The 25,429-nt window shown below is 42.0% G+C and overlaps 1 protein-coding gene across 6 annotated transcripts in view; it reads right to left on the bottom strand.

The window, feature by feature from the left end:
- LAMA2 (laminin subunit alpha 2) overlaps nucleotides 1–25,429 on the bottom strand; it is a 1,447,346-nt gene that overhangs the window by 183,851 nt on the left and 1,238,066 nt on the right. For all 6 annotated transcript variants that reach the window (XM_073676060.1, XM_073676058.1, XM_073676059.1 and 3 more), the window contains 3 exons: nucleotides 23,383–23,546; nucleotides 9,104–9,242; nucleotides 2,484–2,586 (listed from right to left, as the gene is read on the bottom strand). In XM_073676060.1, coding sequence (XP_073532161.1) covers nucleotides 2,484–2,586; nucleotides 9,104–9,242; nucleotides 23,383–23,546 — 406 coding nt within the window. The remainder of the gene's footprint in view (nucleotides 1–2,483; nucleotides 2,587–9,103; nucleotides 9,243–23,382; nucleotides 23,547–25,429) is intronic.

The following is a 25,429-nucleotide window of genomic DNA, read 5'->3' as shown; positions in this document are numbered from 1 at the left end:
GTTTAGAAATTGAAAAAATCTGAGAAAACTTGTGTTCTGTCACTTGTTTTTGCAGTAAGAATCATTTCTATTACGAATTATTAACATTCTCTTGGTGACAATGAATATAAACCAATGTACTACAGGATAAACAATTATACAGAAGGACAGAAAACAAATTATTATAAAATAGCATGTAAGAAAATTAATTGTCTATTTACAGGGAGAATCAGCCAAGGCCTGGTGCCAAAATGGACTCACTGCCCTCCCTGCCACATAAAAGGACACACACAATAATATACAATGTGCGAGAGAGCTGGGTGGCCTTGAAATCTATATACACACAAATATTTGACCACAATATGATGAGTATTTTGATTTTTCTGTTTGCTTCAGTCAATGTATTAGGAACCAATCATTTTAACAGTTTAATAAATCATTAAAGGATAATCATTAAATCTCATGCCAGTTAAAGTAAAAATTAAATTATATTCCCAGTAAGAAATGATTAATAAAGGTTCCAAATTCATAAGCAAATTGTTAGAAAAGGTACTAGAAAATTTTGCCATTAGCCACGATCTTTCCCAAGGTTTAAACCCAAATGTTGTTGTTTAGTTTATGCACCCAAATCACCATTATTTATTATTATTAATTTTTACTCTTCTGTATAGCGTCATTAATTCCCCAACGCTTTGCATTCATCATTATCACCATCTCAATTAAGGCTCACTATCTACATTCCCTATCAGTATGCATTTGGAGTGTGGGAGGAAACTGGAGAAACCAGAGGAAACCCACATAAACACGGGGAGAACATACAAACTCCTTGCAGATATTGTCCTTGGTGGGATTTGAATCCAGGACCCCAGCGCTGCAAAGCAACAGTGATAATGCTGTCTATTAAGTGTTACACTATTGGACTCCATAAAATGTATTCTTGTGCTTACATTTTGTTTTGTAGAATCTGGTCACTGTCTATAGATGAGACAACTAATACTGTATAAAGAAATGCATTGGCCCTCTCAGATGATTTAGAATAAAATAGCAGGGGACCTGTGTAAAACAATGCTATTGAGAGAAGTATGCTTTTCAGTAGAAGCATGTGCTCAGTGCACCTACCCTGCTTTTCTTTAGAAATCAATCATGTAGGTGTGGAATCTAGCTTCACTAAGATGGAATGACATTTACATATAAATTAAAAAGAAGAAAAAGCCTTACAGACTACATCAACTCTATCCATCTTTTGCAAGATTAGTTTTCTATGAGATGCATGTTTTCTATTAACGTGATTTTAGATAGCAAATTATGATTCAGTTTAACCTTGTCAAAGCTGAACGCAAATTCAACATTCCCAGTCAAATATTTCTTTGAATGGCGCACAGCATTGCTCTTTTTCTTTCACTTCTGTAAAAATAATTCAATGAGGGCTCAGGTCTCGTTCATTCTTCCCTTTACAAGTAGGGATTCTACTGACAAAGCTCAGTTTTCACTGAACAGTCTACAGTATATTGTATCCTGCAGAAAAAGTTACAAAACATATATTGTCATGTAGATCATTGTGTACTCAAGCTGGGAAGGTTCTACCTTGAAGTGGTTGTCTTTCGTCAGAGCGGATATATTCACTCTGATAGAATATAGAGAAACTTCAACCAATCAGTAGCCTCTAAATGGCTGCATCGACACAACAATATCACGTCACCCGAAATCTCGCTAAAATTGCTGAAATGGTGCCACTGCCAGAGGTGAGTATACAGTATTTATTTTCTGTAGGACTTTGAATTGATTAAGCAAAGGTTTTGCAGCAAATTATTACCTTGGCTTCTAAATTACGTAATCTAAATTACTTGCTTTACAGCTGATTCCATAAATTGGGTAAGAAAACTGTAGGGATTTTTGTCTGGGTCTGTAAAAAGACATTTTTTCACCCTCCTAAAACTTTTCTGTGAGACAAAATACAAGTTTAAACTCTATCTTTTTTACTAGATGGGGGACTGATCTTACTGTACTGCCTTAATATAGAAGAAAATACACACAAAGAGCATTTCTGATACTAACATTTTTACAAAGTGGATAAAAGGGAGAAAACTGAAGAAATGCCCAATCCACATTGTGAGTTCCAAAGCTAGAGAACTCCTATGCTATACCTACTGGGGACATAGACAAAAGGTGTGAAAGGGTAGCCCAGCACTGGTATCTAAGGTGGCCAAAAGGCCACTCTGGTATATAAAAAGACACCAGTGTTATATGAACAAAATAGTGCAGGGCTCTGTTGCAGATTTTGCATTAGGGTCAAGGAGCTTCAAGCAATGCCTTGGATCCATACTGTTTATTGTTCACTTCTGCATTTTCAGGATACTTACAAAATATTTCACAATAGAGGCAAATATAGGCGGTTAATCATAGAAGCATTAAAGACATATTTGCATTTTTCTTGTGTGGTGAAATGGAGGTTAGTTGTACTGGAATTGTATATTTTGGCATCTTTAAGAAACTAGAAACCTCACCTTTTAAATCTTGATCTTGTGTTTTAGCATCAGTGTAAACTCGGAAGCTTTTCTGAATGGAACTTTTAGCTTCATCTTTTAAGGATCCTTGGGGACCAGTAACCTTAATGACATACAAAAAAAGACATTGCTAAATTATAAGTATAAACCAAAGCCATAAAATACAGTAGGTAAAATCCATTGGAATCAAATTCCGATACAAAAGGTTTACATGATACAACCTTACCCTCCAAACCCAGAAATGCAGTTAATAGTACAGGAAACAACCATACCATAATAGTGGCTGTTGAGGTAGTTCGCTATCTGACAATAATGCAATGTGCTTGTATGGTTCTCAATCCTTTATATAGTTTTAATCTATTCGTAATCTATAAAAAAGTGGTAAAATGTTGGAATAGCCTTAACCCTTTACCAACATATGATGTACTGGTACATCATGTATTTACTCCCTGACTTTAATGCTGCTCACAAGCCGTGCTCGCATCTTTCCCGGCAAATGATGGCTGAATTATTCAGCCATCATCTGCGTCTAACAGCCATGTGTGGAGAGGAGCTGTTAATCTGTTGAATGCAGCTGTCAATCTGTGACAGCGGCATTTAATGTGCTTCATCAGGGAGCGCATAGTTCTATGTTTCAATTGGCACCCATGACAGGATCACAGGGTGCCAATATGTTGCCATGACAGCTTGGGGTCTGCTGAAAACCCCCAAGCCTGTAATGACAGTACTCCGGTGAAAGCCAGCCTGTAAGTTGCATTCATAGTAGACTGTGATTATTGCTATATATACCAATACTGTGGTATTGCTGTGTATACTGCAAGTTATCAGACAATTGCAGGTTCAAGTCCCCAAAAGGGACTAACACATATAATAGAAAGTGAAAAAAAGTTTTAAAATTAAGGAGAAAAAAATTCAAATCACTCCCTTATCCCCCATTAAAAATAAAAATGTTTAAAAAAAATAAAAAATTTACATATTTCTTATCGCTGCTTTCGTAAAAGTTTGATCTATCAAATTGTAAAATAAATTAACCCAATCGGTAAACAGTGTAATGAGAAAAGGTATCGAAACTCCAGAATTATGTTTTTTTGGCCGCCACAGCACTACTGTACAATAAAATGCAATAATGGACAATAATAACATTGTATCTAACGCAAAATGGTATCAATAAAAACATAAGCTCTGAGTGCAAAGTACAAGCCCTCACACAGCCCCAATGACCAAAAAATGAAAATGTTACAGGTCTCAGAAAATAGTAACATTTTTATTTAAAAAAAAAAAAATAAATAATGAATTGTTTTTCACCACTTAAATAAAAAAAAATATGAATGTTTGGTATCTGCGTACTCATGCTGAACCAGACAATCATATTACCAGGTCAGTTTTACCTTAAAGTGAACATGGTAAATGAAAAACTCACAAAACAATTGCAGGGTATGCGCTTTTCTTCGCTATTTTGCCCCACAATTTTTTTCCTGCTTTCCAGTACATGAAAGGATAAAATGAATGGTGTCATTTAAAAGTACAAATCGTACCTCAAAACAACAATCCCTTATATGGCTAGATCAAAGTTAAAATAAAAAAGTTATAGGTCTTGGAAGAAGTGGAGCAAAAACAAAAAAGAGCAAAAAAACTGAAAACCTTTATATTTCACTTAGCTTTTCCCAATTATTTCTTTATGTGTTATAATAAAATTGCATGGCATAAACTATTATTATTGTGTAATTCTAGATGCTTGCATTGATTTTCTGTTTTGGCTTTTCTCTTAGGCTGTAGTTATGAATAAAGTTGATCATGAAAAGGCTGCACTTCTCATACAATGCCTTTTCGTAAAGTTTGCATTGATCTTGATAGACTCAATAGCATCATTTGGATCATGCTGCTCAATATAAAAAGAACAGAAAAATGTCTGAAATCTGGCTAACCCAATAAAAGTCAGTTAGATTAGGAGCTAAATAGATCTGTCATAGATCCTTTCAAAACGAGTCTAGTTTCAGAAATCCCTTCAGAGCAGTAGAGGGTTATCACTGGTGTATTCCCTAGACGGGAACCCGCTCCTCCTGTAATGGCTCATCCAATGATTGACAGGATTGTGAATATCCTTTGAATAGACTTTAATAAATCATTTCAGTTTTCAATTCTTTTACGTTCTAATTTAATTTCCTAAAACATTTTCTTTTCCAGAACATTATCTTTTCTTCACAATCTGTAATTTAACCTAACTGCATTTGAAGATACAATGAAACCAGATAAAAGACACTTAATCTTTGGAATGACATATGCTCCACCATGGTGGTCTTCAATACAAGCTGCTCATTACATTGAATATAGTTGTAGTACAAGTATAAAATAACATGCATTTCTATTTTATTTATTCCTTTCCATATAAATGTTTCCTATGAGGCCCCTATGAGGTTATTGGCCTTGGGCTTCTTAAAAATATTTCCAAATGATTTATAATTCTCTGACTCATCTAAACTCATCTTGCCAGAGGGATAGGCCATTAATCTATTAAAGATACAATATGACAAAAATAAGACAAAAAACAATATTTCCACCTAGTAAAGCAAAACACATTCATATTGGAGAAGTTTAGCCTTTTTTGTATTTCAATTTTGAACAAGTATTTCAGAGCTAGAACATATTTCTTTTGGTATCTTTTTTCCTATAATGGCACTGAAAAGGATGCCGCTAACAATGTGAAACATTAATTATGTCAAAAATGACAATGCTAAGTCTGCAATGCAATGCTCATTACGAAATGAATGCTTGAAAGATTAATTCAGAAAAAGTCCATGATATTAACTTAATAATCAAAACCAGAAACCATAAAAAAAATGCAATGTATTTTTTTGCCAAAATTAATTGAGCTTGAGCAAAATGAAGTTGTATAAAATGTGAATACAGATTAATCTTAGTTTGGATATTTTATACACTATCAAGCTACCCTGGGTTTGGAGGGCTATTAGATACAGTACAATCAAAATAACAGCCTAGAAAGGTCACATTTGCATGCAGTAATATGAATGTTGCAAACAAAGAAAATGTCTAAAATGGCTAGCGACTGAGAAGGAAATCGAAAGGCTAAATATTAAAAACTAACATTTCTATTACGAGGGGTGAACATATCAATAATATACACGTAAATGATATATTACTTTATTCAAATATTTACACATTTTATAGAAATGATATCCATTGTAGTTTATTTTAGAATGTATGAGACATCGTTTTAACAATAAAAAAGGGTTGTTTTTTTTACCACGAAAACAGTATGACTATTTTCAATAGGCTTTGTCTGAAATCACAGCTTAGACCTATTCAATTGAATCTAATATGACCCCTGTAAGGACTATGCAATGTTAGTTCTCTTGATCATTTTTAACATTTCTAAAGCTTTATTGCTTATTTGAACTTCTAAATAGTAATAGTAGTTTCTAATATGATTTTTTGCATACAAAACAGTCCATTACACCCAACGAACGAGCGTTTGCTTGTTCAGCCTGTTTAGATTTCAAGATTATCGTGAAACCAATATTAATAATAATACTCATTCACGGTCATCTTGCAGTGTAAATGAACCTTAAAGGGATCATCTACTTTTCTGAACAACCCCTTTTTAAATACTACATTTGCCACAGTAAAATAAGAATACCCTATACTCACGTCCCATACCATACAGTTTCAGCGATGTCAGCGCCAGGTCTCCCCAAGCTTGAATAACATTGTTCTACCATATCATCCCTGTAGCCAATCAGCAGGCACTATTGGGCTGCTGCGCTCTTACTTCCTTCATATGAACTTTAGATATCCGGGAAGGTCAAGCACTGCAGCATAGGAGTATACACTGATTGGCTGCAGGTTTCAAGTGCCAAAACATTGACTTTCGAGCCTCAAAGGTGACTATAAAGTATTTTTATTTTACATTGGCGAACATAGTATTTAATAAAAAGTTTTCAGAGCAGTGGACAAGCCCTTTAAGTAATGTCAAAGTTACCGCAACACATATGGCTATGGGTAAATGGATGGCAACTGTTCTTTTCGTCAGTGCTGTCACACACTGTCTGTAATGTTTATTCACTATTTTATAGCTTTCTCTCTCTCTATTTTAGCTGTGAGAATTTAAATCCTCTCACTATCCAAATTCTTCCCTAAATGTCTGCTTTATTATCTGCCTCTGCTTTGTATAGGCTATGATAGTCCCTCCTGATTGGCTGTGCTTTACCAGGTAACTTGATAGCTGCCAGACATTAATGGGAAGACCCCACTCAACATCATTTGGGCCTTTTGTGGCTGATGCTGTCTTTTGCAATGTAAAATTGTGGTAGCCATTTTTGCTGATTCTCACAAATCAAATCGCATATTATTCAATTTTGCTGGGTTAAGCAAATTCCTAAAAATTCTAAAACAAATTCCATTCACTCATCTCTAGTATTGCTCTAATAATAGGAATTTATAGGGCATCTTCAGAGGTACTGTGGCGCCCCTGAGGGTTCAGTCGCCACAGGGGTACTGCACCTCAGACCGAGGTATGGTATCTCCTCTCCGAGGTAAGGAAGGAGCACCTCTCAGAACTCAGCAATCCATCCAACACTACACCTCTCCCACCTGAGGGGGGCTTTAAGGCACCATAGTGCTGCCCCAGCCAGGATAAGAGGAGATGGGGGGGAACCAAAGATAGGGGGAACCATGTAGTGGGAGAGGGTGGAGGACGCACCTTTAGGTTACACCACATAATTGATATTTAATAAACGGCCATCTTGGGCTTATGGTCTTTGATTGTGATCTTCATCACTGAACGTGGCTTTCTGTGTGAACCTGCAGATGATTGAAGAACACAAGGTCCTCGTGCTCTGGCCTTGAGGCGAGGAGTGGGTTAGAGTTAACGGCTGTCTCTATCCGGTCAAGGTCCCTACCTAAGAAGGCCTGGAGGGGAGCAGAGGAGACAAGCTCCACAGGCAAAAGGATCCCAGGGGGATGCGGACGGAGCGGTTTACGCCACCTGTCCTCACTATTCTGGCCTAGTCAGAGGGATTCCTGCTGCAAAAGGGGTACCGGCCCCCGATATCTGACTCTGTCATTTTAAGTCTTAGTCGGAGACGCCCGGAGGCTCAGTGGATCCCACCGGGTAACGGACGGAACTGAGTCGCCATCCGTACGCTTGTTCTGTGCATAGTCCAGAGGGAGACCCAGCCTTGTAACACGCACCACATACGGACAGGAGAGGACCTAGTGGGAAAGTCTAGGAACACTCTGGTGCAGGGGGTCCTGATTCATGCACCCGAACTACCCGGAGTGTGCTGAACCCCTTCCTGGTGGCCGCAGCGTGCCGTGAGGAGAAGGAGAAGCCTTGCAGCTGACACCTAACATCGTGAGTAAAGCTTGGAAGACTGCATCTATTGCCTCCGGTTCCTTATCGCAATGCGGTACCGCACTACACAGCACCACATCTCCTACTACTACTCCCCTGATCCGTCTTCTCTGCCCTGAGGCGCTGTTCCGCTTGTGGGGAGTAGTACCATCTGCAGCTGCCACGACATCCTGCCTCAGAGGACTGAGGTAGAGAATCACCAGAAACCACATGTGGCGTAGTCGTTTAATCCACTCGATTAACACCAAACTCTGAAAGCCCATTTAATACTTTTATGTGACCGCCCTGGGCATGGAACGGGTCCAGGCCACGACTGCAACCCCCCCCAATATCTGACCCGGCTCCGAGTAACCTCACTTCCCAGGGTGAGGGGTGTGAGCGTCACAGTACACAGAGTTTATACTGTACCTTTTGCAAGGTGACCACTGGACAGGTCCTCGAGCAGAGATATGTATCATAGAGACTGGTAGGCTCAGTGATATAAACCACATATAGTGCTGAGAGAGTTAATAGGGCATGTCCAGGACAGGATTTAAGAGCATTCAAAGAGATGAAAAGGACTGGCTGCTCACATATCCCCACCCCAGGGCCTGATACGGCACATATAAGGAAGTCCAGCTGTATCATTAATGTGGTGTGTGCAAGGTGAAAAGACCTTGCTTGTGTGGCTCAGTCTGCTAGAGGCTGAATGAAGGCCTGATGTTTAAATGGGTATGGGTGGGCCTGTGCTATATATGGACTGTTTATGTTCCATTTTGGTTCTGTTATACCTGTTGTACGTAGAAGAGGCTGTTTTGTTTTGTGAAGCTGGATGATTTAATGGGTTTTAATAATCCTCACATTAGTTTTAAATCAATAAATTAGATCCTTGTGTGCCCACCAGCGTCTAACTGAGAGCCAATCCCTTACATCCAATTTCATAATGAAATTTTTATGTCGGATTCCGTATGACAAAAAAAAATTCTTGCATGCTCTTTTGAAAAGGATTTTTTTGGGGGGAGAAAATCTGTATATACTGTATAGTGCCTGGCAGATCCTATATGGAGACCCATGTAGCTTTCTTGTAAGGAGTTGGCTTTTGTGTGAAATACCATATGGGTTCTGTTAAATGTTTCAACTGTGTGCATGAGCTCTTAGAAACTGCAGATCCAAGCAAAAGGGATTTTCTTTAAAACTGGTGTTAGGTATCGAACTCCCAATTCTTCCCAACTTTTATGTGATATTTAAAACAAAACTTCTTTGTGCTTACCAACTCTACTGCTTCATTTGCTTTGGCTTTGCCCTCTTTTGCAGTGTCCTCTGCACTGTCAATCGAGTCCTTGATATTGCTGTATGCATTGAAAGCTGCAGTAGCATTAAATGAGAGGTTTTTAGCTTCGGCAAGGATTCTGTGAAAACAGATAGGAATGTTATACCCAAGTATCCATGAAACATTGATGGCAAAATAATACATTGCTATAGCAATGACTAAACAGTATCATTGGACAATGACTTAGATAAATCAGGTATGTATTCTTCATTTGTAAAATCAGTTCTGTGCAAACAAAATATCATCTTGGGGCACCGATACATTAATATGCCATGATATTCTCCAACAGCAAGTGAAGAAGTCATTGCATAGAAAACATATCCAAAACTGTTCAAAGTTCAAGGGTGAATATGTATGATAATGATTCAATATAAGGGTCCTACGTTTGGATTGAGATCATAATTTATAGAACATCGACACATTTGGGGAGGTATCTCTTTTTTACATAAATATATGTATTTTGGGATAAATAACATACATTTTTATAATCTTTACAACTAGGGTCCTATCCAGATACTACTGTTGACATTACTTTGACCTGACTACCATCAGACAAGCCAACACTACAATATTTAGTGCAAAGCCCAAGGGCATTCATTGTGTCAGAACATTCCTCATACAATCATTAATAAGCTCATTGATAGCTTGATAAGGTATATAAGTGCATGTATTTCTGTGCGCGGCGTTCATACTTTCTACTGAATAAATGAAGATGTTTTTAAAAATTTGCTTCCATTTTCTAATTTACACATCATGTCTATCGATCCTGTGATTTCCATAATTTCCCGATTTATCCTTCTTGGAGTTGCAATCTCAATATTGAGATGTGTATATGTACTCATGTTCTGAACAGATGCAGTGGTGCCAGCATAGTATTGGCAGAGTCAAATAATCGTAAAAATTTATTTTACCACACTCCCCAGAATAAAGATGAAATTGATCCAATAAAAATGTTAAAGGGGTCATCCAGTCACAATATATTGATGATTTGTCTGTTGGATAGCTTATTAATAAAAGATGAGTCAGGGTCCAACACCCGACCCGCCGCCAATCAGCTATTTTTTCTGCAGTACCCAGCAGTGGAAGCTGCACATTGAATGGACCTGCACTTTGCGGTCGCTGGAGCCTGTAATAGCTGATCTGTGGGGGTGTCAGGTGTCAGACCCCACCGATCTCATCTTGATGGGGGTTCACTCATAGATACTGAGGTTTTGGTCAAAACACCCTTGTAATAATTGAATCTAGGAAATACAGTCCAGGCCTCAATTATACAATCAAGGCAGGACTAATAAAATCAATCAAATAAACTTTTCCATAAAGTAGACCTTTTACTATGGATTGGGTGAGATCAGCAAAAAAAGTCTCAGTATAAAGCATGCAGTCTGTCTGTGTGTCTATCTATCTATCTATCTATCTCTCATATCTATCTATCTATTATCTATCTATCTATCTATTATCTATCCATATATCTATTATCTATCTATCTATCTATCTATCTATCTATCTCTCATATCTATCTATCTATTATCTATCTATCTATCTATCTATCTATCTATCTATCTATCTATCTATCTATTATCTATCCATATATCTATTATCTATCTATCTATCTATCTATCTATCTCTCATATCTATCTCATATCTATCTATCTCTCATATCTATCTATCTATCTATCTGTCTATCTATCTATCTATCTATCTATCTATCTATCTATCTGTCTGTCTGCCTGCCTGTCTACCTATATCATATCTTTCTATTTATCTATCTATCTATCTATCTATCTCAGATCTATCTATCTTTCTATCTCATATCTATCTGTCTACCTATCTCATAGCTTTCTATCTATCTATCTATCTATCTATCTATCTATCTATCTATCTATCTATCTATCTATTTATCTATCTAGCTATCTATCTATAGCTATCTATCTGTAAATCTATCTATCTCATATCTATCTATCTACCGTATATACTTGGGTATAAGCCGATTTTTTCAGCCGATTTTTTAGGCTGAAATAGCCCCCCTCGGCTTACATACGGGTGAATACTTTGTTTAGTATATACAGTGGGTACGGAAAGTAGTCAGCCCCCTGTAAATTTTTCAGTCTTTGTTTCATTGCAGACATTTGGTAAATTCTAAAAAGTTTCTACAATCTCTAATGTAGAAATTTTTGCAAATTTATTAAAAAAGAAAAACTGAAATATCACATGGTCATAAGTATTCAGACCCTTTGCTCAGTATTGAGTAGAAGCACCCTTTTGAGCTAGTACAGCCATGAGTCTTCTTGGGAATGATGCAACAAGTTTTTCACACCTGGATTTGGGATCCTCTTCTTCCTTGCAGACCCTCTCCAGTTCCGTCAGGTTGGATAGTGAACGTTGGTGGACAGCCATTTTCAGGTCTCTCCAGAGATGCTCAATTGGGTTTAGGTCAGGGCTCTGGCTGGGCCAGTCAAGAATGGTCAAAGAGTTGTTCTGAAGCCACTCCTTTGTTATTTTAGCTGTGTGCTTAAGTTCATTGTCTTGTTGGAAGGTGAACCTTCGACCAAGTCTGAGGTCCATAGCACTCTAGAAGTGGTTTTCTCTGTACTTGGCCGCATTCATGTTTCCTTCAATTGCAACCAGTCGTCCTGTCCCTGCAGCTAAAAAACACCCCCATAGCATGATGTTGCCACCACCATGTTTCACTGTTGGGATTATATCGGGCAGGTTATGAGCAGTGCCTGGTTTTCTCCACACATACCGCTTAGAATTAGAACCAAAAAGTTCTATCTTTGTCTCATCAGAGCAGAGAATCTTATTTCTCATAGTTTGGGAGTCCTTCATGTGTTTTTGAGCAAACTCTATGTGGGCTTTCATATGTCTTGCACTGAGGAGAGGCTTCCGTCGGGCCACTCTGCCATAAAGGCCCGATTGGTGGAGGGCTGCAGTGATAGTTGACTTTGTGGAACTTTCTCCCATCTCCCTACTGCATCTTTGGAGCTCAGCCAGTTATCTTGGGGTTCTTCTTACCTCTCTCACCAAGGCTCTTCTCCCATGATTGCTCAGTTTGGGTGGATGGCCAAGCCTAGGAAGACTTCTGGTGCTCCCAAAATTCTTCCATTTAAGGATTATGGAGGTCACTGTGCTCTTAGGAACCTTAAGTAATGCAGAAATTCTTTTGTAACCTTGGCCAGATCTGTGCCTTGCCACAATTCTGTCTCTGAGCTCCTTGGGCAGTTCCTTTGAGCTCATGATTCTCATTTGGTCTGACATGCACTGTGAGCTGTGAGGTCTTATATAGATTGGTGTGTGCCTTTCCAAATCAAGTCATATCAGTAAATTAAACACAGCTGGACTCCAATGAAGGAGTACAACCATCTCAAGGAGGATCACAAGGAAATGGACAGCATGTGACTTAAATATGAGTGTCTGAGCAAAGGGTCTGAATGCTTATGACCATGTGATATTTCAGTTTTTCTTTTTTAATAAATTTGCAAAAATTTCTACATTTCTGTTTTTTTTTTCAGTCAAGATGGGATGCAGAGTGTACTTTAATGAGAAAAAAAGGAACATTTTAGAATTTACCAAATGGCTGCAATGAAACAAAGAGTGAAAAATTTAAAGGGGTATGAATACTTTCCGTACCCACTGTACATTCCGGTGGTGGATAGTGATGGGGGGGTTTGTGGTGGTGGAGGAGCGGGCACACCAATAGCCGCTGCTGCAGCTACCACATGTGCCCGCTGCTGAAGGAAATTAATATTCACCCTTCTCCATGTCCATGGGAGTGGAGAGGAGTGAATATTAATTTCTTTAATAGCGGGCGCACAGTGTCAGCAGCACACAGCTCCTGCAGCTGCTCAGCAATCCTCTGCTCCCGCTATTAGAGAGTATGAATATTCACTCTTCTCCACTCCCATGGGCGTCGAGAGGAGTGAATATTCATTCTTTTTAGTAGCAGGCACGGAGGATAGCTGAGCCGCAGCGGGAGCTGCATGCTGCTGACACTGTGTGCCCGCTATTAAAGAACATGGATATTCACTCCTCTCCACTACCATGGTCCCGGCGTGGAGAGGAGTGAATATCCCGGCAGCTCACCTGGCAGCTCACATCTGAGGATGTGACTCGCCCACAGGGCCGTGGGGTACTCGGCAGCCGGGCCTTTTGGCTGCTTGCGGGGGATATCATGGTGGCTGGCCCGGTCCGTGGCCCAGGGCGGTCACTGAAAAGGGGAACTTGTATATGGGGATTTTGGGGATTATTCGTGACGCCACCCGCCCTGGTCATCCTCCCGTTCAGTCAGAGTGTCCTGTTCCAACAGTTCCCTCACGCTCTGAACATTTAGGGGATGCTGTAGAGCCATGGGCACCATTCGTGCCACAGCTCCTGCTGGTGCGGCGACTGCTCCTGCCTGAGCAGCACCGGACGAAGAGACTCCTGCGGGGGCGTTGTCGAGAGCCGCGGCGTTCTGCTGGGCTTCGGACATCGTTGCACCCCCCTAGTGAACTGTGGCCTACCTTCTTTACTTTTCTTCCGGTAGGCCGCAGCTCTGCAGGCGACGGTCTTCTTTCAGGACCTTGCGTCGCTTGCGTCTGACGTCAGGGCGCTCACTGTACTCCTTCCAGGACCTTGCGCTTCCTGGTTCGTCGTCTCGGCGTGGGGCGTGTCCTGGGCTTCGCGCGCTTCAGCAGGTACGCCTCTCAGTTTCCCGCAGTTACGCCCTTCTTCCCGCGCGGCAACACAAAGTGGCGGATATGGCGGGAAAACTTCAGGAATGGCAGGAAAACTTCACCACAGTGAGTAACACAGTCTTTTAAGGCGCACAGTACCCGGTGGCAATGGGCAGGCAATCCTGTTCGTGATGCCAGAAGCTGACTCGCCCCCAGGGCCGTGGGGTACTCGTCAGCCAGGCCTTGTGGCTGCTCGCGGGGGATATCACGGGGGGCTGGCCGGTCCATGGCCCAGGGCTGTCACTGAAAAGGGGAACTTGTATATGGGGATTTTGGGATTATTCGTGACGCCACCTGTGGATTCTGGTAAGAGGTTACCAGCGCTGCGACAGTCCACTGAGGCTGATGTTAGGGGCAGCTATGATGGGACGGCTCCCCACAGGTGGAGCAGGCCTCAGGGCAGTGTAGAGGTGTATAAAGATGATGGAAGCAGGAGGGTGACGGCAGGACGGTCCCAGAGGAAGTACAGGCACACACACAAGGGTAAACTTCAATACCTTTACTGGTGGTGATGCAGATACGGTCCAGGGCACTCAGGGCGAAGGGTACATTTCTGGAATCTCCCCAGTGAGGCCTCCTGATCTGTGTCTTTTACTCTCTAAGCTTTGGGCCTACCTGGAGCTAGGCCTGGCTTGCTTACTGCTTCCTTCTTGTACCTACTGACCTGGCGGTAGGGTTTTCTCCTGGTTCCCACTATTCCTGGTCGCTGGAGCCTTAGTGGTACCTAACCCTGTTGCTGTGGTCAGCGGTTGGTTAACCTGGGACTTGTAGTTCTCCAGGGATTCCGGTTGTTCCTACTGGTCATAAAAATCCCTGTAGGCGTGAACCCGGTGTCCGGTATATGGTTCGGGGTGAGCCTGTTATGCTCCTCTGCCCCCTATGCGTTTCTCCTTCTTCTCCTCAGTCTGCAGACTCTCTCATGCAGACTCCCTGAGCAGACGCTCTGAGTTCTGTCCCTGTCTGTGCCTGACAGGAGCTCTCACTTGCCTTCTAGCCCGCTCCAGGCTCTCACTGGCCAGACTAGCCCGCAGCTTGGGCCTAGCCTGGCCTTCAGCCACACAGACTTCAGCTTGTCTGGAGCTGCAGCATGGTGTCACACTGTCTGCTTCCCACTGACTGACTTCCTGAACTCCACCCCCCAGTATTTATATACCTGACAGGGCTCCATCTAGTGGACTTGGGTGGAGATGTCTGCATGTATTGAGGCCACTGGGGAGAATTCCATCCATGTACCCCTCTGGGATCTGTGGCACCAGTGCGCAGCAGGGTGCCACAGATGCATGGCAGTGATGTCATGCACTGTGCAGATGCTGAGGTGAGCTGATGGCAGAACAGGACACAGCGCTGGAACAGAGGGGAGAAAGGTGAGTAGAAGTGTTTATTTTTTTCATATGTGTAGTGATGAGGGGGCCATGCATACCAGTATTGGGGATGAGGGGTGCCATGCATACCAGGATTGGGGATGAGGGGTACCATGCATACCAGGATTGTGGATGAGAGGTGCAATGAATACTAGGATTGGGGATGAGGGAGGCCATTCATACCAGGATTGGGGAGGAGGGGTGGCATGCTTACCAGGATTGGGGAAAGGGGGTGTTATACATACTAGGATTGGGGATGAGGGGACCATGCATACCTGTATTGGTGATGAGGGGTGCCATACATACTAGGATTGGGGATGAGGGGACCATTCAAACCAGGATTCGGGATGAGGGGTGCCATGCATACCAGGATTGGGGATGAAGGGTGCCATGCATACTAGGATTGGGGTGGAGGGGTGCCATGCATACCAGGATTGGGGATGAGGGGTGCCATGCATGCCAGGATTGGGGATGAGGGGTGCCATGCATACTAGGATTGGGGATGAGGGGTGCCATGTATACTAGGATTGGGGATGAGGGGACCATGCATACAAGGATTGGGGATGAGGGTGCCATGCATACCAGGATTGGGGATGAGGGGTGCCATGCATACTAGGATTGGGGATGAGGGGACCATGCATACTAGAATTGGAGATGAGGGGTGCCATGCATACCAGGATTGGGGATGAGGGGTGCCATGCATGCTAGGATTGGGGATGAGGGGTGCCATGCATACTAGTATTGGGGCTGAGGGGTGCCATGCATACCAGGATTGGAGATGAGGGTGCCATGCATACCAGGATTGGGGACAAGGGGTGCCATGCATACTAGGATTGGGGATGAGGGGGCCATGCATATTAGGATTGGGGATGAGGAGTACCATGCATACTAGGATTGGGAATGGGGGGTGTCATGCATACTAGGATTGGGGATGAGGGGTGCCATGTATACCAGGATTGGGGTTGAGGGGTGCCATGCAATTAAGGATTGGGGATGAGGGGCGCCATGCATACTAGGATTGGGGATGAGGGGACCATGCATACCAGGATTGGGGATGAGGAGTGCCATGTATACTAGGATTGGGGATGGGGGGTGCCATGCATACCAGGATTGGGGATGAGGGGTGCCATGCATACTAGGATTGGGGATGAGGGGGGTGCATTCATATCAGGATTGGGGAAGAGGGGTGCCATGCATACCAGGATTGTGGATGAGGGGTGTCATACATACTAGGATTGGGGATGAGAGCACCATGCATACCAGTATTTGGGATGAGGGGTGCCATACATACTAGGATTGGGGATGAGGGGACCATGCAAACCAGGATTGTGGATGAGGGGTGCCATGCATACCAGGATTGGGGATGAAGGATGCCATGCATACTAGATTTGGGGTTGAGGGGTGCTATGCATACCAGGATTGGGGATGAGGGGTGTCATGCATACTAGGATTGGGGATGAGGGGACCATGCATACAAGGATTGGGTATGAGGGGGCCATGCATTCCAGGATTGGGGATGAGGGGATCATGCATACCAGGATTGGGATGAGGGGTGCCATGCATACTAGGATTGGGCATGAGGGGACCATGCATACCAGGATTGGGGATGAGGGGGCCATGCATACCAGGATTGGGGATGAGGAGACCACGCATACCAGGATTGGAGATGAGGGAGCAATGCTTACCAGGATTGGGGAAATTTACCAGTAGCTGCTGCATTTCCCACCCTCAGCTTATACTCAAGTCAATAAGTTTTCCGAGCTTTTTGAGGTAAAACTAGGTGCCTCAGCTTATATTCAGGTCGGCTTATACTCGAGTATATACGGTATCTATCTGTCACGGGTGTGTCAGAGGTGACAGACAGTAGCCCTGCAGTTGGTTTCAGGAGATCTCTACATTTGGCATTACAGACATCTTCTTAGAGGCTGTCTCTAGGACCCAGTGGCTACCTCCCTCTGGCTAATTAACACTCTGCCTGGGTGTATAAATACCTGCTGTGTTTCAGTGGGAGGTGCTGGCAATATTCATTACTACTTGTAAAAACTTTAGCGAGAGCAGTACTTAGTCCTCTCTAGAGCTTGAGGGCGTGTGCGCATTTGTCTGGAGTTCGTCTAATGCTGAGCAATTTCCCCCTGTTTGTCCACCCCTGTTGCCTATAGTGTTTAGTGGAGATCGACTGGTGCTCATCTCCTCCCTTCCCTAGCCTTACCCATACGCCATTGAAAGACAGGGCGAGGTACGCGTGTGGCGATTGATGAAGAGCCAATACAGGGACGTTAGGGGAGACAGGGTGACGCTAGATCAACCTAGGATGTCTCCACTTCCCCCCTTTCCCTAGAGTCTGGGCTCCCTTTCCCTCTTCCCTTTCTGTGGCGCTAAGTCTTTCCCACACCTTGCATGACACTATCTCATATCTATCTATCTATCTATCTATCTATCTATCTATCTATCTCATATCTATCTATCTATCCATATATCTATCCATCTATATCTATCCACATATCTATCTATCTATCTATCCATATATCTATCTATCCATCTACATCTATCCACATATCTATCTATCTTTCCATCTATCTATTCATCTATCTATCTATCTATCTATCCATATATCTATATCTATCTATCTATCTATCTATCTATCTATCTCTCTGTCTGTCTATCTATCTATCTATCTATCAAATCAAATCAAATCAAATCGGCTTTATTGGCAGGACTAAGCACATGTTAGCATTGCCAAAGCAAGTGGTAAAATAATGGGGGGATGGGGATAGGGACACATCCAGGGTGGGGTTTCTGAGTCCATGACATATCAGGCTCCTCTTAGTCTGTGGCAGGCACTGACATATTGCGCTGCTATGGCCGCTGCACTTTCCTCTTCGCCCAGTAGTATAGGTAGTTTGTCTTCCTCCTCCATGGAGGTGAAGTCTGGGAGGAGATCGGACAGTCTCATGAAGTCTGTCTATCAACAATGCAGTTTAGATCTCATGTATTCAGAGTTTGCATATTTCTTGGCCCTTAAAAAGTGCTGCTGTGTTTTTTTTTTATATTATGCAGTCATTGCAGCTTGCACATGTTCACACTATATGGAAGTGCTGGTCAGGTTTTTTGCAGTTTGCCATTGGAGGTTGTGAGTGACTGCCTCCTTTCTGACTCTGCACTCCTCCCATCAGCCCAAGGGTGCTTTTAATTACTGCTTGTTCCTATTTGCCCTTTTAAATTCTAGGCTTATATGCCGAGAGAAGCATGTATAGTGATAGGTACCCATCAGAGGGAGGTCACCTTGCCGCGGTTGATGGGTCTACATGAATTGGCCAATTTTTGCGCTAAGAACCTTCATTGTTTGTAAGTACATTTTATTTTTTGTTTATTTTATTTAGCAGCAATGCAGTTTAGATCTCATATATTCAGAGTTTGCATATATCTTGGCCCTTACAGAGTGCCGCTGTGTTCTTTTTTATGTAACTATCTATCTATATGTATACATATATATATATATCTACCTATGTATTTAATTTTGGGCACATTTAGATGTCAGTTTTTCACATACGAGTTCCATCTGTGTTTTTCATATATAGCACTCATACCTATTATAATCTATGGGGCTGCCACATGTCTCCATATTTCTGCTGACTGAGTGGTCTGCATAAAAACACCGAGACATTTCCAATTTTGATCTGAGCCTGAGTCTCGCATCAAATTCAACAATGAAGTCTATAGGTTAAAGAAAAAAATCCAAATCGGGCCGCAATTGGATGCCATCTTTGTGCTATCCATTTTCACGGACAGTTTGATACAAGCTTGAGAAACCTCATTGAGAAAAACTGATAAAACTCTGATGGTAAAAACTGACACAAGCCACTGATGTCTGAATGAGCCCCAATAGTGTATTTGTATTATATAATACTGTATAAATTTTAGCGAATCTCTGCAGATTAGATTTAGAATCTTAGTTCTGTAGATAATCTGCCAGTAGGTTGATAAAGATTTTGCAGCTTGCTGGGCTCTGCAGATGAGACAGTCTGCTGGACAAGCACATATATGCACAGGTAGGTGGCACTGCCGCTCTGTGTTTTATGTTGAACTCAAGCCAGCTGCAATGTTTCATTGAAAAAGAAACGTGCGTGTAGCTGGTATTATCGGAATGCATTAATGTACAAGGCAGATGAAAGCTTGGCAAATGTAGTAATCAATTTAATTGAAGTGCAACGGGCCAGCAATGACCACATAAGGCTGAAGGTGTATTGGTTTAGCATATTATAATTTACATACTTAATTATGCCCCACACGGTATATCTCATAAGCAAATGAAAGACCTACAAATATGATATTGCTGATTTATCTGGAAACAAGCTAGAAGTTTCACAATATGGAAATGTTTCGCACATGATTTCCTCATCTCTGTACAAGATAACAAGTATGCCCTTTGTTTGTATTAGGCTGAGTGCCCACGTAGCGTTTTTCAAGCGTTTATGCTGCGGAATTTCCGCAGCATAAACGCTTGTGAAAGGTTAGGTAATCCGCCCCCCATGGTCCCCAAGGGGATTCCGCAAGTTCAATGCCCATGCTGCGGATTTTTCCGCAGCGTTTATGCTGCGTACAAAAATCCGCAGCATGTCATTTAATTTTGCAGTAGCGCAGCGGAACTGCCGCCATTGACTTGCATTGAGACGCATAGAAACCGTGACTGTACATTTTTACAAGCGGCTTCTATGCGTCTCTATGTGCGTATGGTACCCAGTTCTGGAGGAGAGGAGACTCTCATCCAGACCTGGGTACCATTCTACCTGTAAAAAAAGAATAAAATAACAAATAAAGTTTATATTCACCTGTCCGGCGGCTTCTCTCTGAATGCCGGCATCGCTTGAGGACCTGCGGTGACGTCACAGTCATGTGACCGCAGGCCCTTCACCGCTCTGTCTCGCGATATGCCGGCAGCCGGGAACCAGACAGGAACGAGCGCTGCAGCCACGCTGGGGCCTCGGGGGTGAGTATAGCTTTATTTGTTTTCATTTTTACGGTTCACACTGTATAAATCCATGCTGTTTGCATGGATTTATACAGTGTGACCTAGTTGTCAAGCACTTTCCAACTGATGCTATCGCCTGGAAAGCGCTTGTCAATCTGCATGCGGAAACACATGTTGATCCGCATGTATTCTGCAGGAAAAACGCGTGCATAATCTGCATCCGTTTTTTCTGCCAGGGAGATGCAGAAATACTGCAGAAATTTTCTGCTTCATTTCTGCATCGTGGGCACATAGCCTCTAGGCTCAGGTGACTCTAGTTTTGTGCCCACAGAACTGCCAGCAGTGTCTGCATATATTAATACCCCGCCTAACAGTCCCTTTATATCATTTCACACATAAACAGATTTTTATAAAAAAATATTTCTAAAGTCCGTTTATGATATGTAAATGAGGCCTGTGACTATTGTGACTAGTCGATGGGGCATTAGTGTCCCCAGACTAATCGGCCCTGTCGTCGTGATAACATGACTTACAAGCGCCAACATCATTGCCAGTGCTATACGTTCTTCATGCATGCACGCAGCTTCTTTCCCTCACTTCATTGATCCTCTGAAGCTGGGTATGCGCATGTCGGCTTCAGAGAGGTGCACTGCACATGATCGGAAGTCTTCTTCACTTTCGATCATGCACAGTACACCTCTCTGAAGAAGACATACGCATACCCAGCTTCGGAGGATCAATGCAATGAGGGAAAGAAGCCTTGTATGCCCGAGGTACAGTACAGACCAAAAGTTTGGACACACCTTCTCATTTAAAGATTTTCCTGTATTTTCATGACTATAAAAATTGTACATTCACACTGAAGGCATCAAAACTATGAATTAACACATGTGGAATTATATACTTAACAAAAAAGTGTGAAACAACTGAAAATATGTCTTATATTCTAGGTTCTTCAAAGTAGCCACCTTTTGCTTTGATGACTGCTTTGCACACTCTTGGCATTCTCTTGCCAAGAGTTCCCAGAGATGCTTAGCACTTGTTGGCCCTTTTGCCTTCACTCTGCGGTCCAGCTCACCCCAAACCATCTCTATTGGGTTCAGGTCTGGTGACTGTGGAGGCCAGGTCATCTGGCGAAGCACCCCATCACTCTCATTCTTGGTCAAATAGCCCTTACACAGCCTGGAGGTGTGTTTGGGGTCACTGTCCTGTTGAAAAATAAATGATGGTCCAACTAAACGCAAACCGGATGGAATAGCATGCCGCTGCAAGATGCTGTGGTAGCCATGCTGGTTCAGTATGCCTTCAATTTTTAATAAATCTCCAACAGTGTCACCAGCAAAGCACCCCCACACCATCACACCTCCTCCTCCATGCTTCACGGTGGGAACCAGGCATGTAGAGTCCATCCGTTCACCTTTTCTGCGTCGCACAAAGACACAGTGGTTGGAACCAAAGATCTCAAATTTGGACTCATCAGACCAAAGCACAGATTTCCACTGGTCTAATGTCCATTCCTTGTGTTCTTTAGCCCAAACAAGTCTCTTCTGCTTGTTGCCTGTCCTTAGCAGTGGTTTCCTAGCAGCTATTTCACCATGAAGGCCTGCTGCACAAAGTCTCCTCTTAACAGTTGTTGTAGAGATGTGTCTGCTGCTAGAACTCTGTGTGGCATTGACCTGGTCTCTAATCTGAGCTGCTGTTAACCTGTGATTACTGATGCTGGTAACTCAGATAAACTTATCCTCAGAAGCAGAGGTGACTCTTGGTCTTCCTTTCCTGGGGCGGTCCTCATGTGAGCCAGTTTCTTTGTAGCGCTTGATGGCTTTTGCAACTGCACTTGGGGACACTTTCAAAGTTTTCCCAATTTTTCGCACTGACTGACCTTCATTTCTTAAAGCAATGATGGCCACTCATTTTTCATTACTTAGCTGCTTTTTTCTTGCCATAATACAAATTCTAACAGTCTATTCAGTAGGACTATCAGCTTTGTATCCACCTGACTTCTGCACAACACAACTGATGTTCCCAACCCCATTTATAAGGCAAGAAATCCCACTTATTAAACCTGACAGGGCACACCTGTGAAGTGAAAACCATTTCCGCTGACTACCTCTTGAAGCTCATCAAGAGAATGCCAAGAGTGTGCAAAGCAGTCATCAAAGCAAAAGGTGGCTACTTTGAAGAACCTAGAATATAAGACATATTTTCAGTTGTTTCACACTTTTTTGTTAAGTATATAATTCCACATGTGTTAATTCATAGTTTTGATGCCTTCAGTGTGAATGTACAATTTTCAAAGTCATGAAAATACAGAAAAATCTTTAAATGAGAATGTGTGTCCAAACTTTTGGTCTGTACTGTAAGTATACCACTGGAGATGATGCCGGCGCTTGTAAGTTATGTTATCACACCCATAGCGGGGACTAGGCGACTAGGCAACCTAAGTGGGCCGACTAGTCTAGGGACACTAACTCCCCATCGACTAGTCAAAGACCTCATTTACATTTCATAAACGGACTTTAGAAATACTTTTTCTATAGATCTTTTTATGGGAGTAATGTAATAAAGGGACTGTTAGGCACGGGGGACCTGACAGGTTCCCTTTAACTCTCTTACATGGAATGAGAGTGGGGGGAAGTAGCAGAGCAATAATTACAGGGTTTACCTGGTGAAAACAAGTTTTCACCTATCCACAGGATAGGTAAGAATTTGTAGATGGGTCGTGTCTGATTGCTGGGTTAGACCGATGTCCAAAACAGCACACTTTTATCCCAATTAGAATGGAGTGATAGAGCGCATGCTTGACTGCTGCTCCATTTTTTTCTTCACAATGCTGCACTAGGCTTTTTCTGGCAGCCCCATAGAGAATGAATGAAGTTAACCTGCTGCTCCATTTTCTGTTGATCAGGGAAGGTCACAATGGTGGAATACATGCACACAAGTTATCATCTATCATGTTACTGGGTTATAACTTGCTTGCACTGGACAACCACTTTAAGTCCCTACCAGGTTCTGCTTGACACATTTACACTCTTAACCCAAGGCACAATGACATTGTGACCCATCCCGTGGAAAAAACATCCCCACCAACTTAAATGGCACAATGCCAGCCTGGAATAGGCTCCACATCCCTAGGGGTTTGTTTGTACATACTTTTTGTACTTTGCTTTTACTCACCCATCAAGTTTTGCAGAGGACTCTTTTAGTTGGGCAGCATGCAGTTCTGCTTGGAGTACTTGTTCTGGGAGGTCTCTCTTTTGGATCTCATCAGTGAGATTGCTTATTTTTACTCTTAGTCGTTCACCCAATTGTGGAATTTCTTTATTAATATCCATCAATTCCTGGCAAATATGAATTTTACATAATTTATTAAACACACTTAGACTAATTTCACATTGTGTGTGCAGTGTCCATTTGCTGTATGTGTTCAGAAAGCTCAAGTCCCACTATAGACAGTATCTTAAACAGACTTAAAGGCCATTATTTACCATATATATGCTTTGAGGGTTACATTTTTCAACATTGATGCCTATGGATGATAATTGTCACTTCATTAAAAGCGTACATCAGTGGTTTCCATTGGAATATCCTAAACCTGTAATCATCTTCTGTATACTGCATAGCATAAGATCTAGTAAGTTGACCCCAGTTGTCACAGAAGTCTTTCATTCAATAGTGAATTTAGGTGGAACCTGCCTAAAAAGATGTTGTGTGTACATAGCCTTAGGGTGTGTTCACACTGGGTTGTTTTTGCTAAGTTTTCGGAGCAGAAACTTTTGTTCGAACAGTTTTTTCCATGAAATCCCTGCAAAAAACCTCAGTGTGAACACATCCTTAGAATGCAACCATTAATTCATTCATTCATTCAGAATTTCAAAAAAAATTGCAAATTCTATCAATTACAAATTTTTGTTAATTCGATTCATGTGATTCTAACATAATGGTGGCCAGCTAGTTGCCATTTGCCAGATTCACATGAGCCTGCAAGGGGTTAAAAACAATAAATTATCATACTCACCCAACCCCTAACTTGTCTCTCCCACTGCAGTTCCCCACTGGTTCTCCGCTGGCTTCCTATGGTACTAAACCTGCTCTGGAGCTGGTCTCCTATTCACTCTTCTCTGTCACTTCTGGCACCAGCTAGGTCCCTACACACATTCTGAAGTCGAAATGTCGGGAAAGAGTGAAGTAGAGACCAGCACGGAGAACTTTTGGAAGCCAGTGAAACATCTTCAGGGAGATGTAGCATAAGGAACAAATAAGGAGTTAGATGAGTATGATATTGTTTTCTAACCCTTTTCTCTTCCATCCTTTTATGCAATGTGGTCAGGAGACCTAAGAGCATAATAAACTGCTTTTTTAATGGTAATTGGAGCTAATTTTGAATTTCCTGACCGATTTTGAGCGAATCTGAAGTTTTGGCAGATTAGTATGCTTTAAAACCACCACTGAACCCATTCTAAATTTACTGTAGAAGAATTGCTGTTTTCTTCTCCTTTTGAAATAAAAATAATACCTTTTTTTAATGAAATACATACCCCAAAATAATACTTTTACAAAATGCCACTTTTATTAGAAAGAGCAATCCCTTTTAAAGCAAATTTATAGAAAATAAATATTTTATGCCTCTAAGGTGGTGATTGAAATTGAACAGAAAAAAAACAAAAAACAAAATGGGCAGCAGTGGCATGAGGTTAAACTGACTTATCTATTGTGACCTTGGCCAGTTGTTCCCCAATACCATTTAAGCATTTTTATTATACTTTTGTCTAGTTTAAAACAAAGGCTTTGAACTACAAGTGTAGACATTTTTCATTTCTATCTTCTGCTGAATGAATACTGAATTCTCATCAGAGTCTGAAATGAATGGATCCTGAGTCTCCACAGAGGTTGACATGAATGGATCCTGAGCCTCACCAGTAGTTGACATGAATGGATTCTGAGCTCCCACTAAGCATTTAAATGTATGGATTCTGAGCCTCACCAGAGGTTGACACAAATGAATCCTGAGCCTCAATTAAAGTTGACATGATTGGATCCTGAGGTCTCACAAGAAGTTGACATGAATGGATTCTGAGGCTCACCAAATGTTGACATGAATGAATACTGAGCCTCAGTAAGGGTAGTCTTGAATGGATCCTTACAGCATACTAGAGATTGATATGAATCGATTCTGAGCCTCACCAGAGGTTGACACGAATGAATCCTGAGCCTCAATTAAGTT

Source organism: Phyllobates terribilis, unplaced genomic scaffold, assembly GCF_046119375.1.
Source record: "Phyllobates terribilis strain yellow unplaced genomic scaffold, ASM4611937v1 Scaffold_3__8_contigs__length_932513732, whole genome shotgun sequence".
Classification (NCBI taxonomy): domain Eukaryota; kingdom Metazoa; phylum Chordata; class Amphibia; order Anura; family Dendrobatidae; genus Phyllobates; species Phyllobates terribilis.
This window is presented reverse-complemented; position numbering and strand designations above follow the sequence as displayed.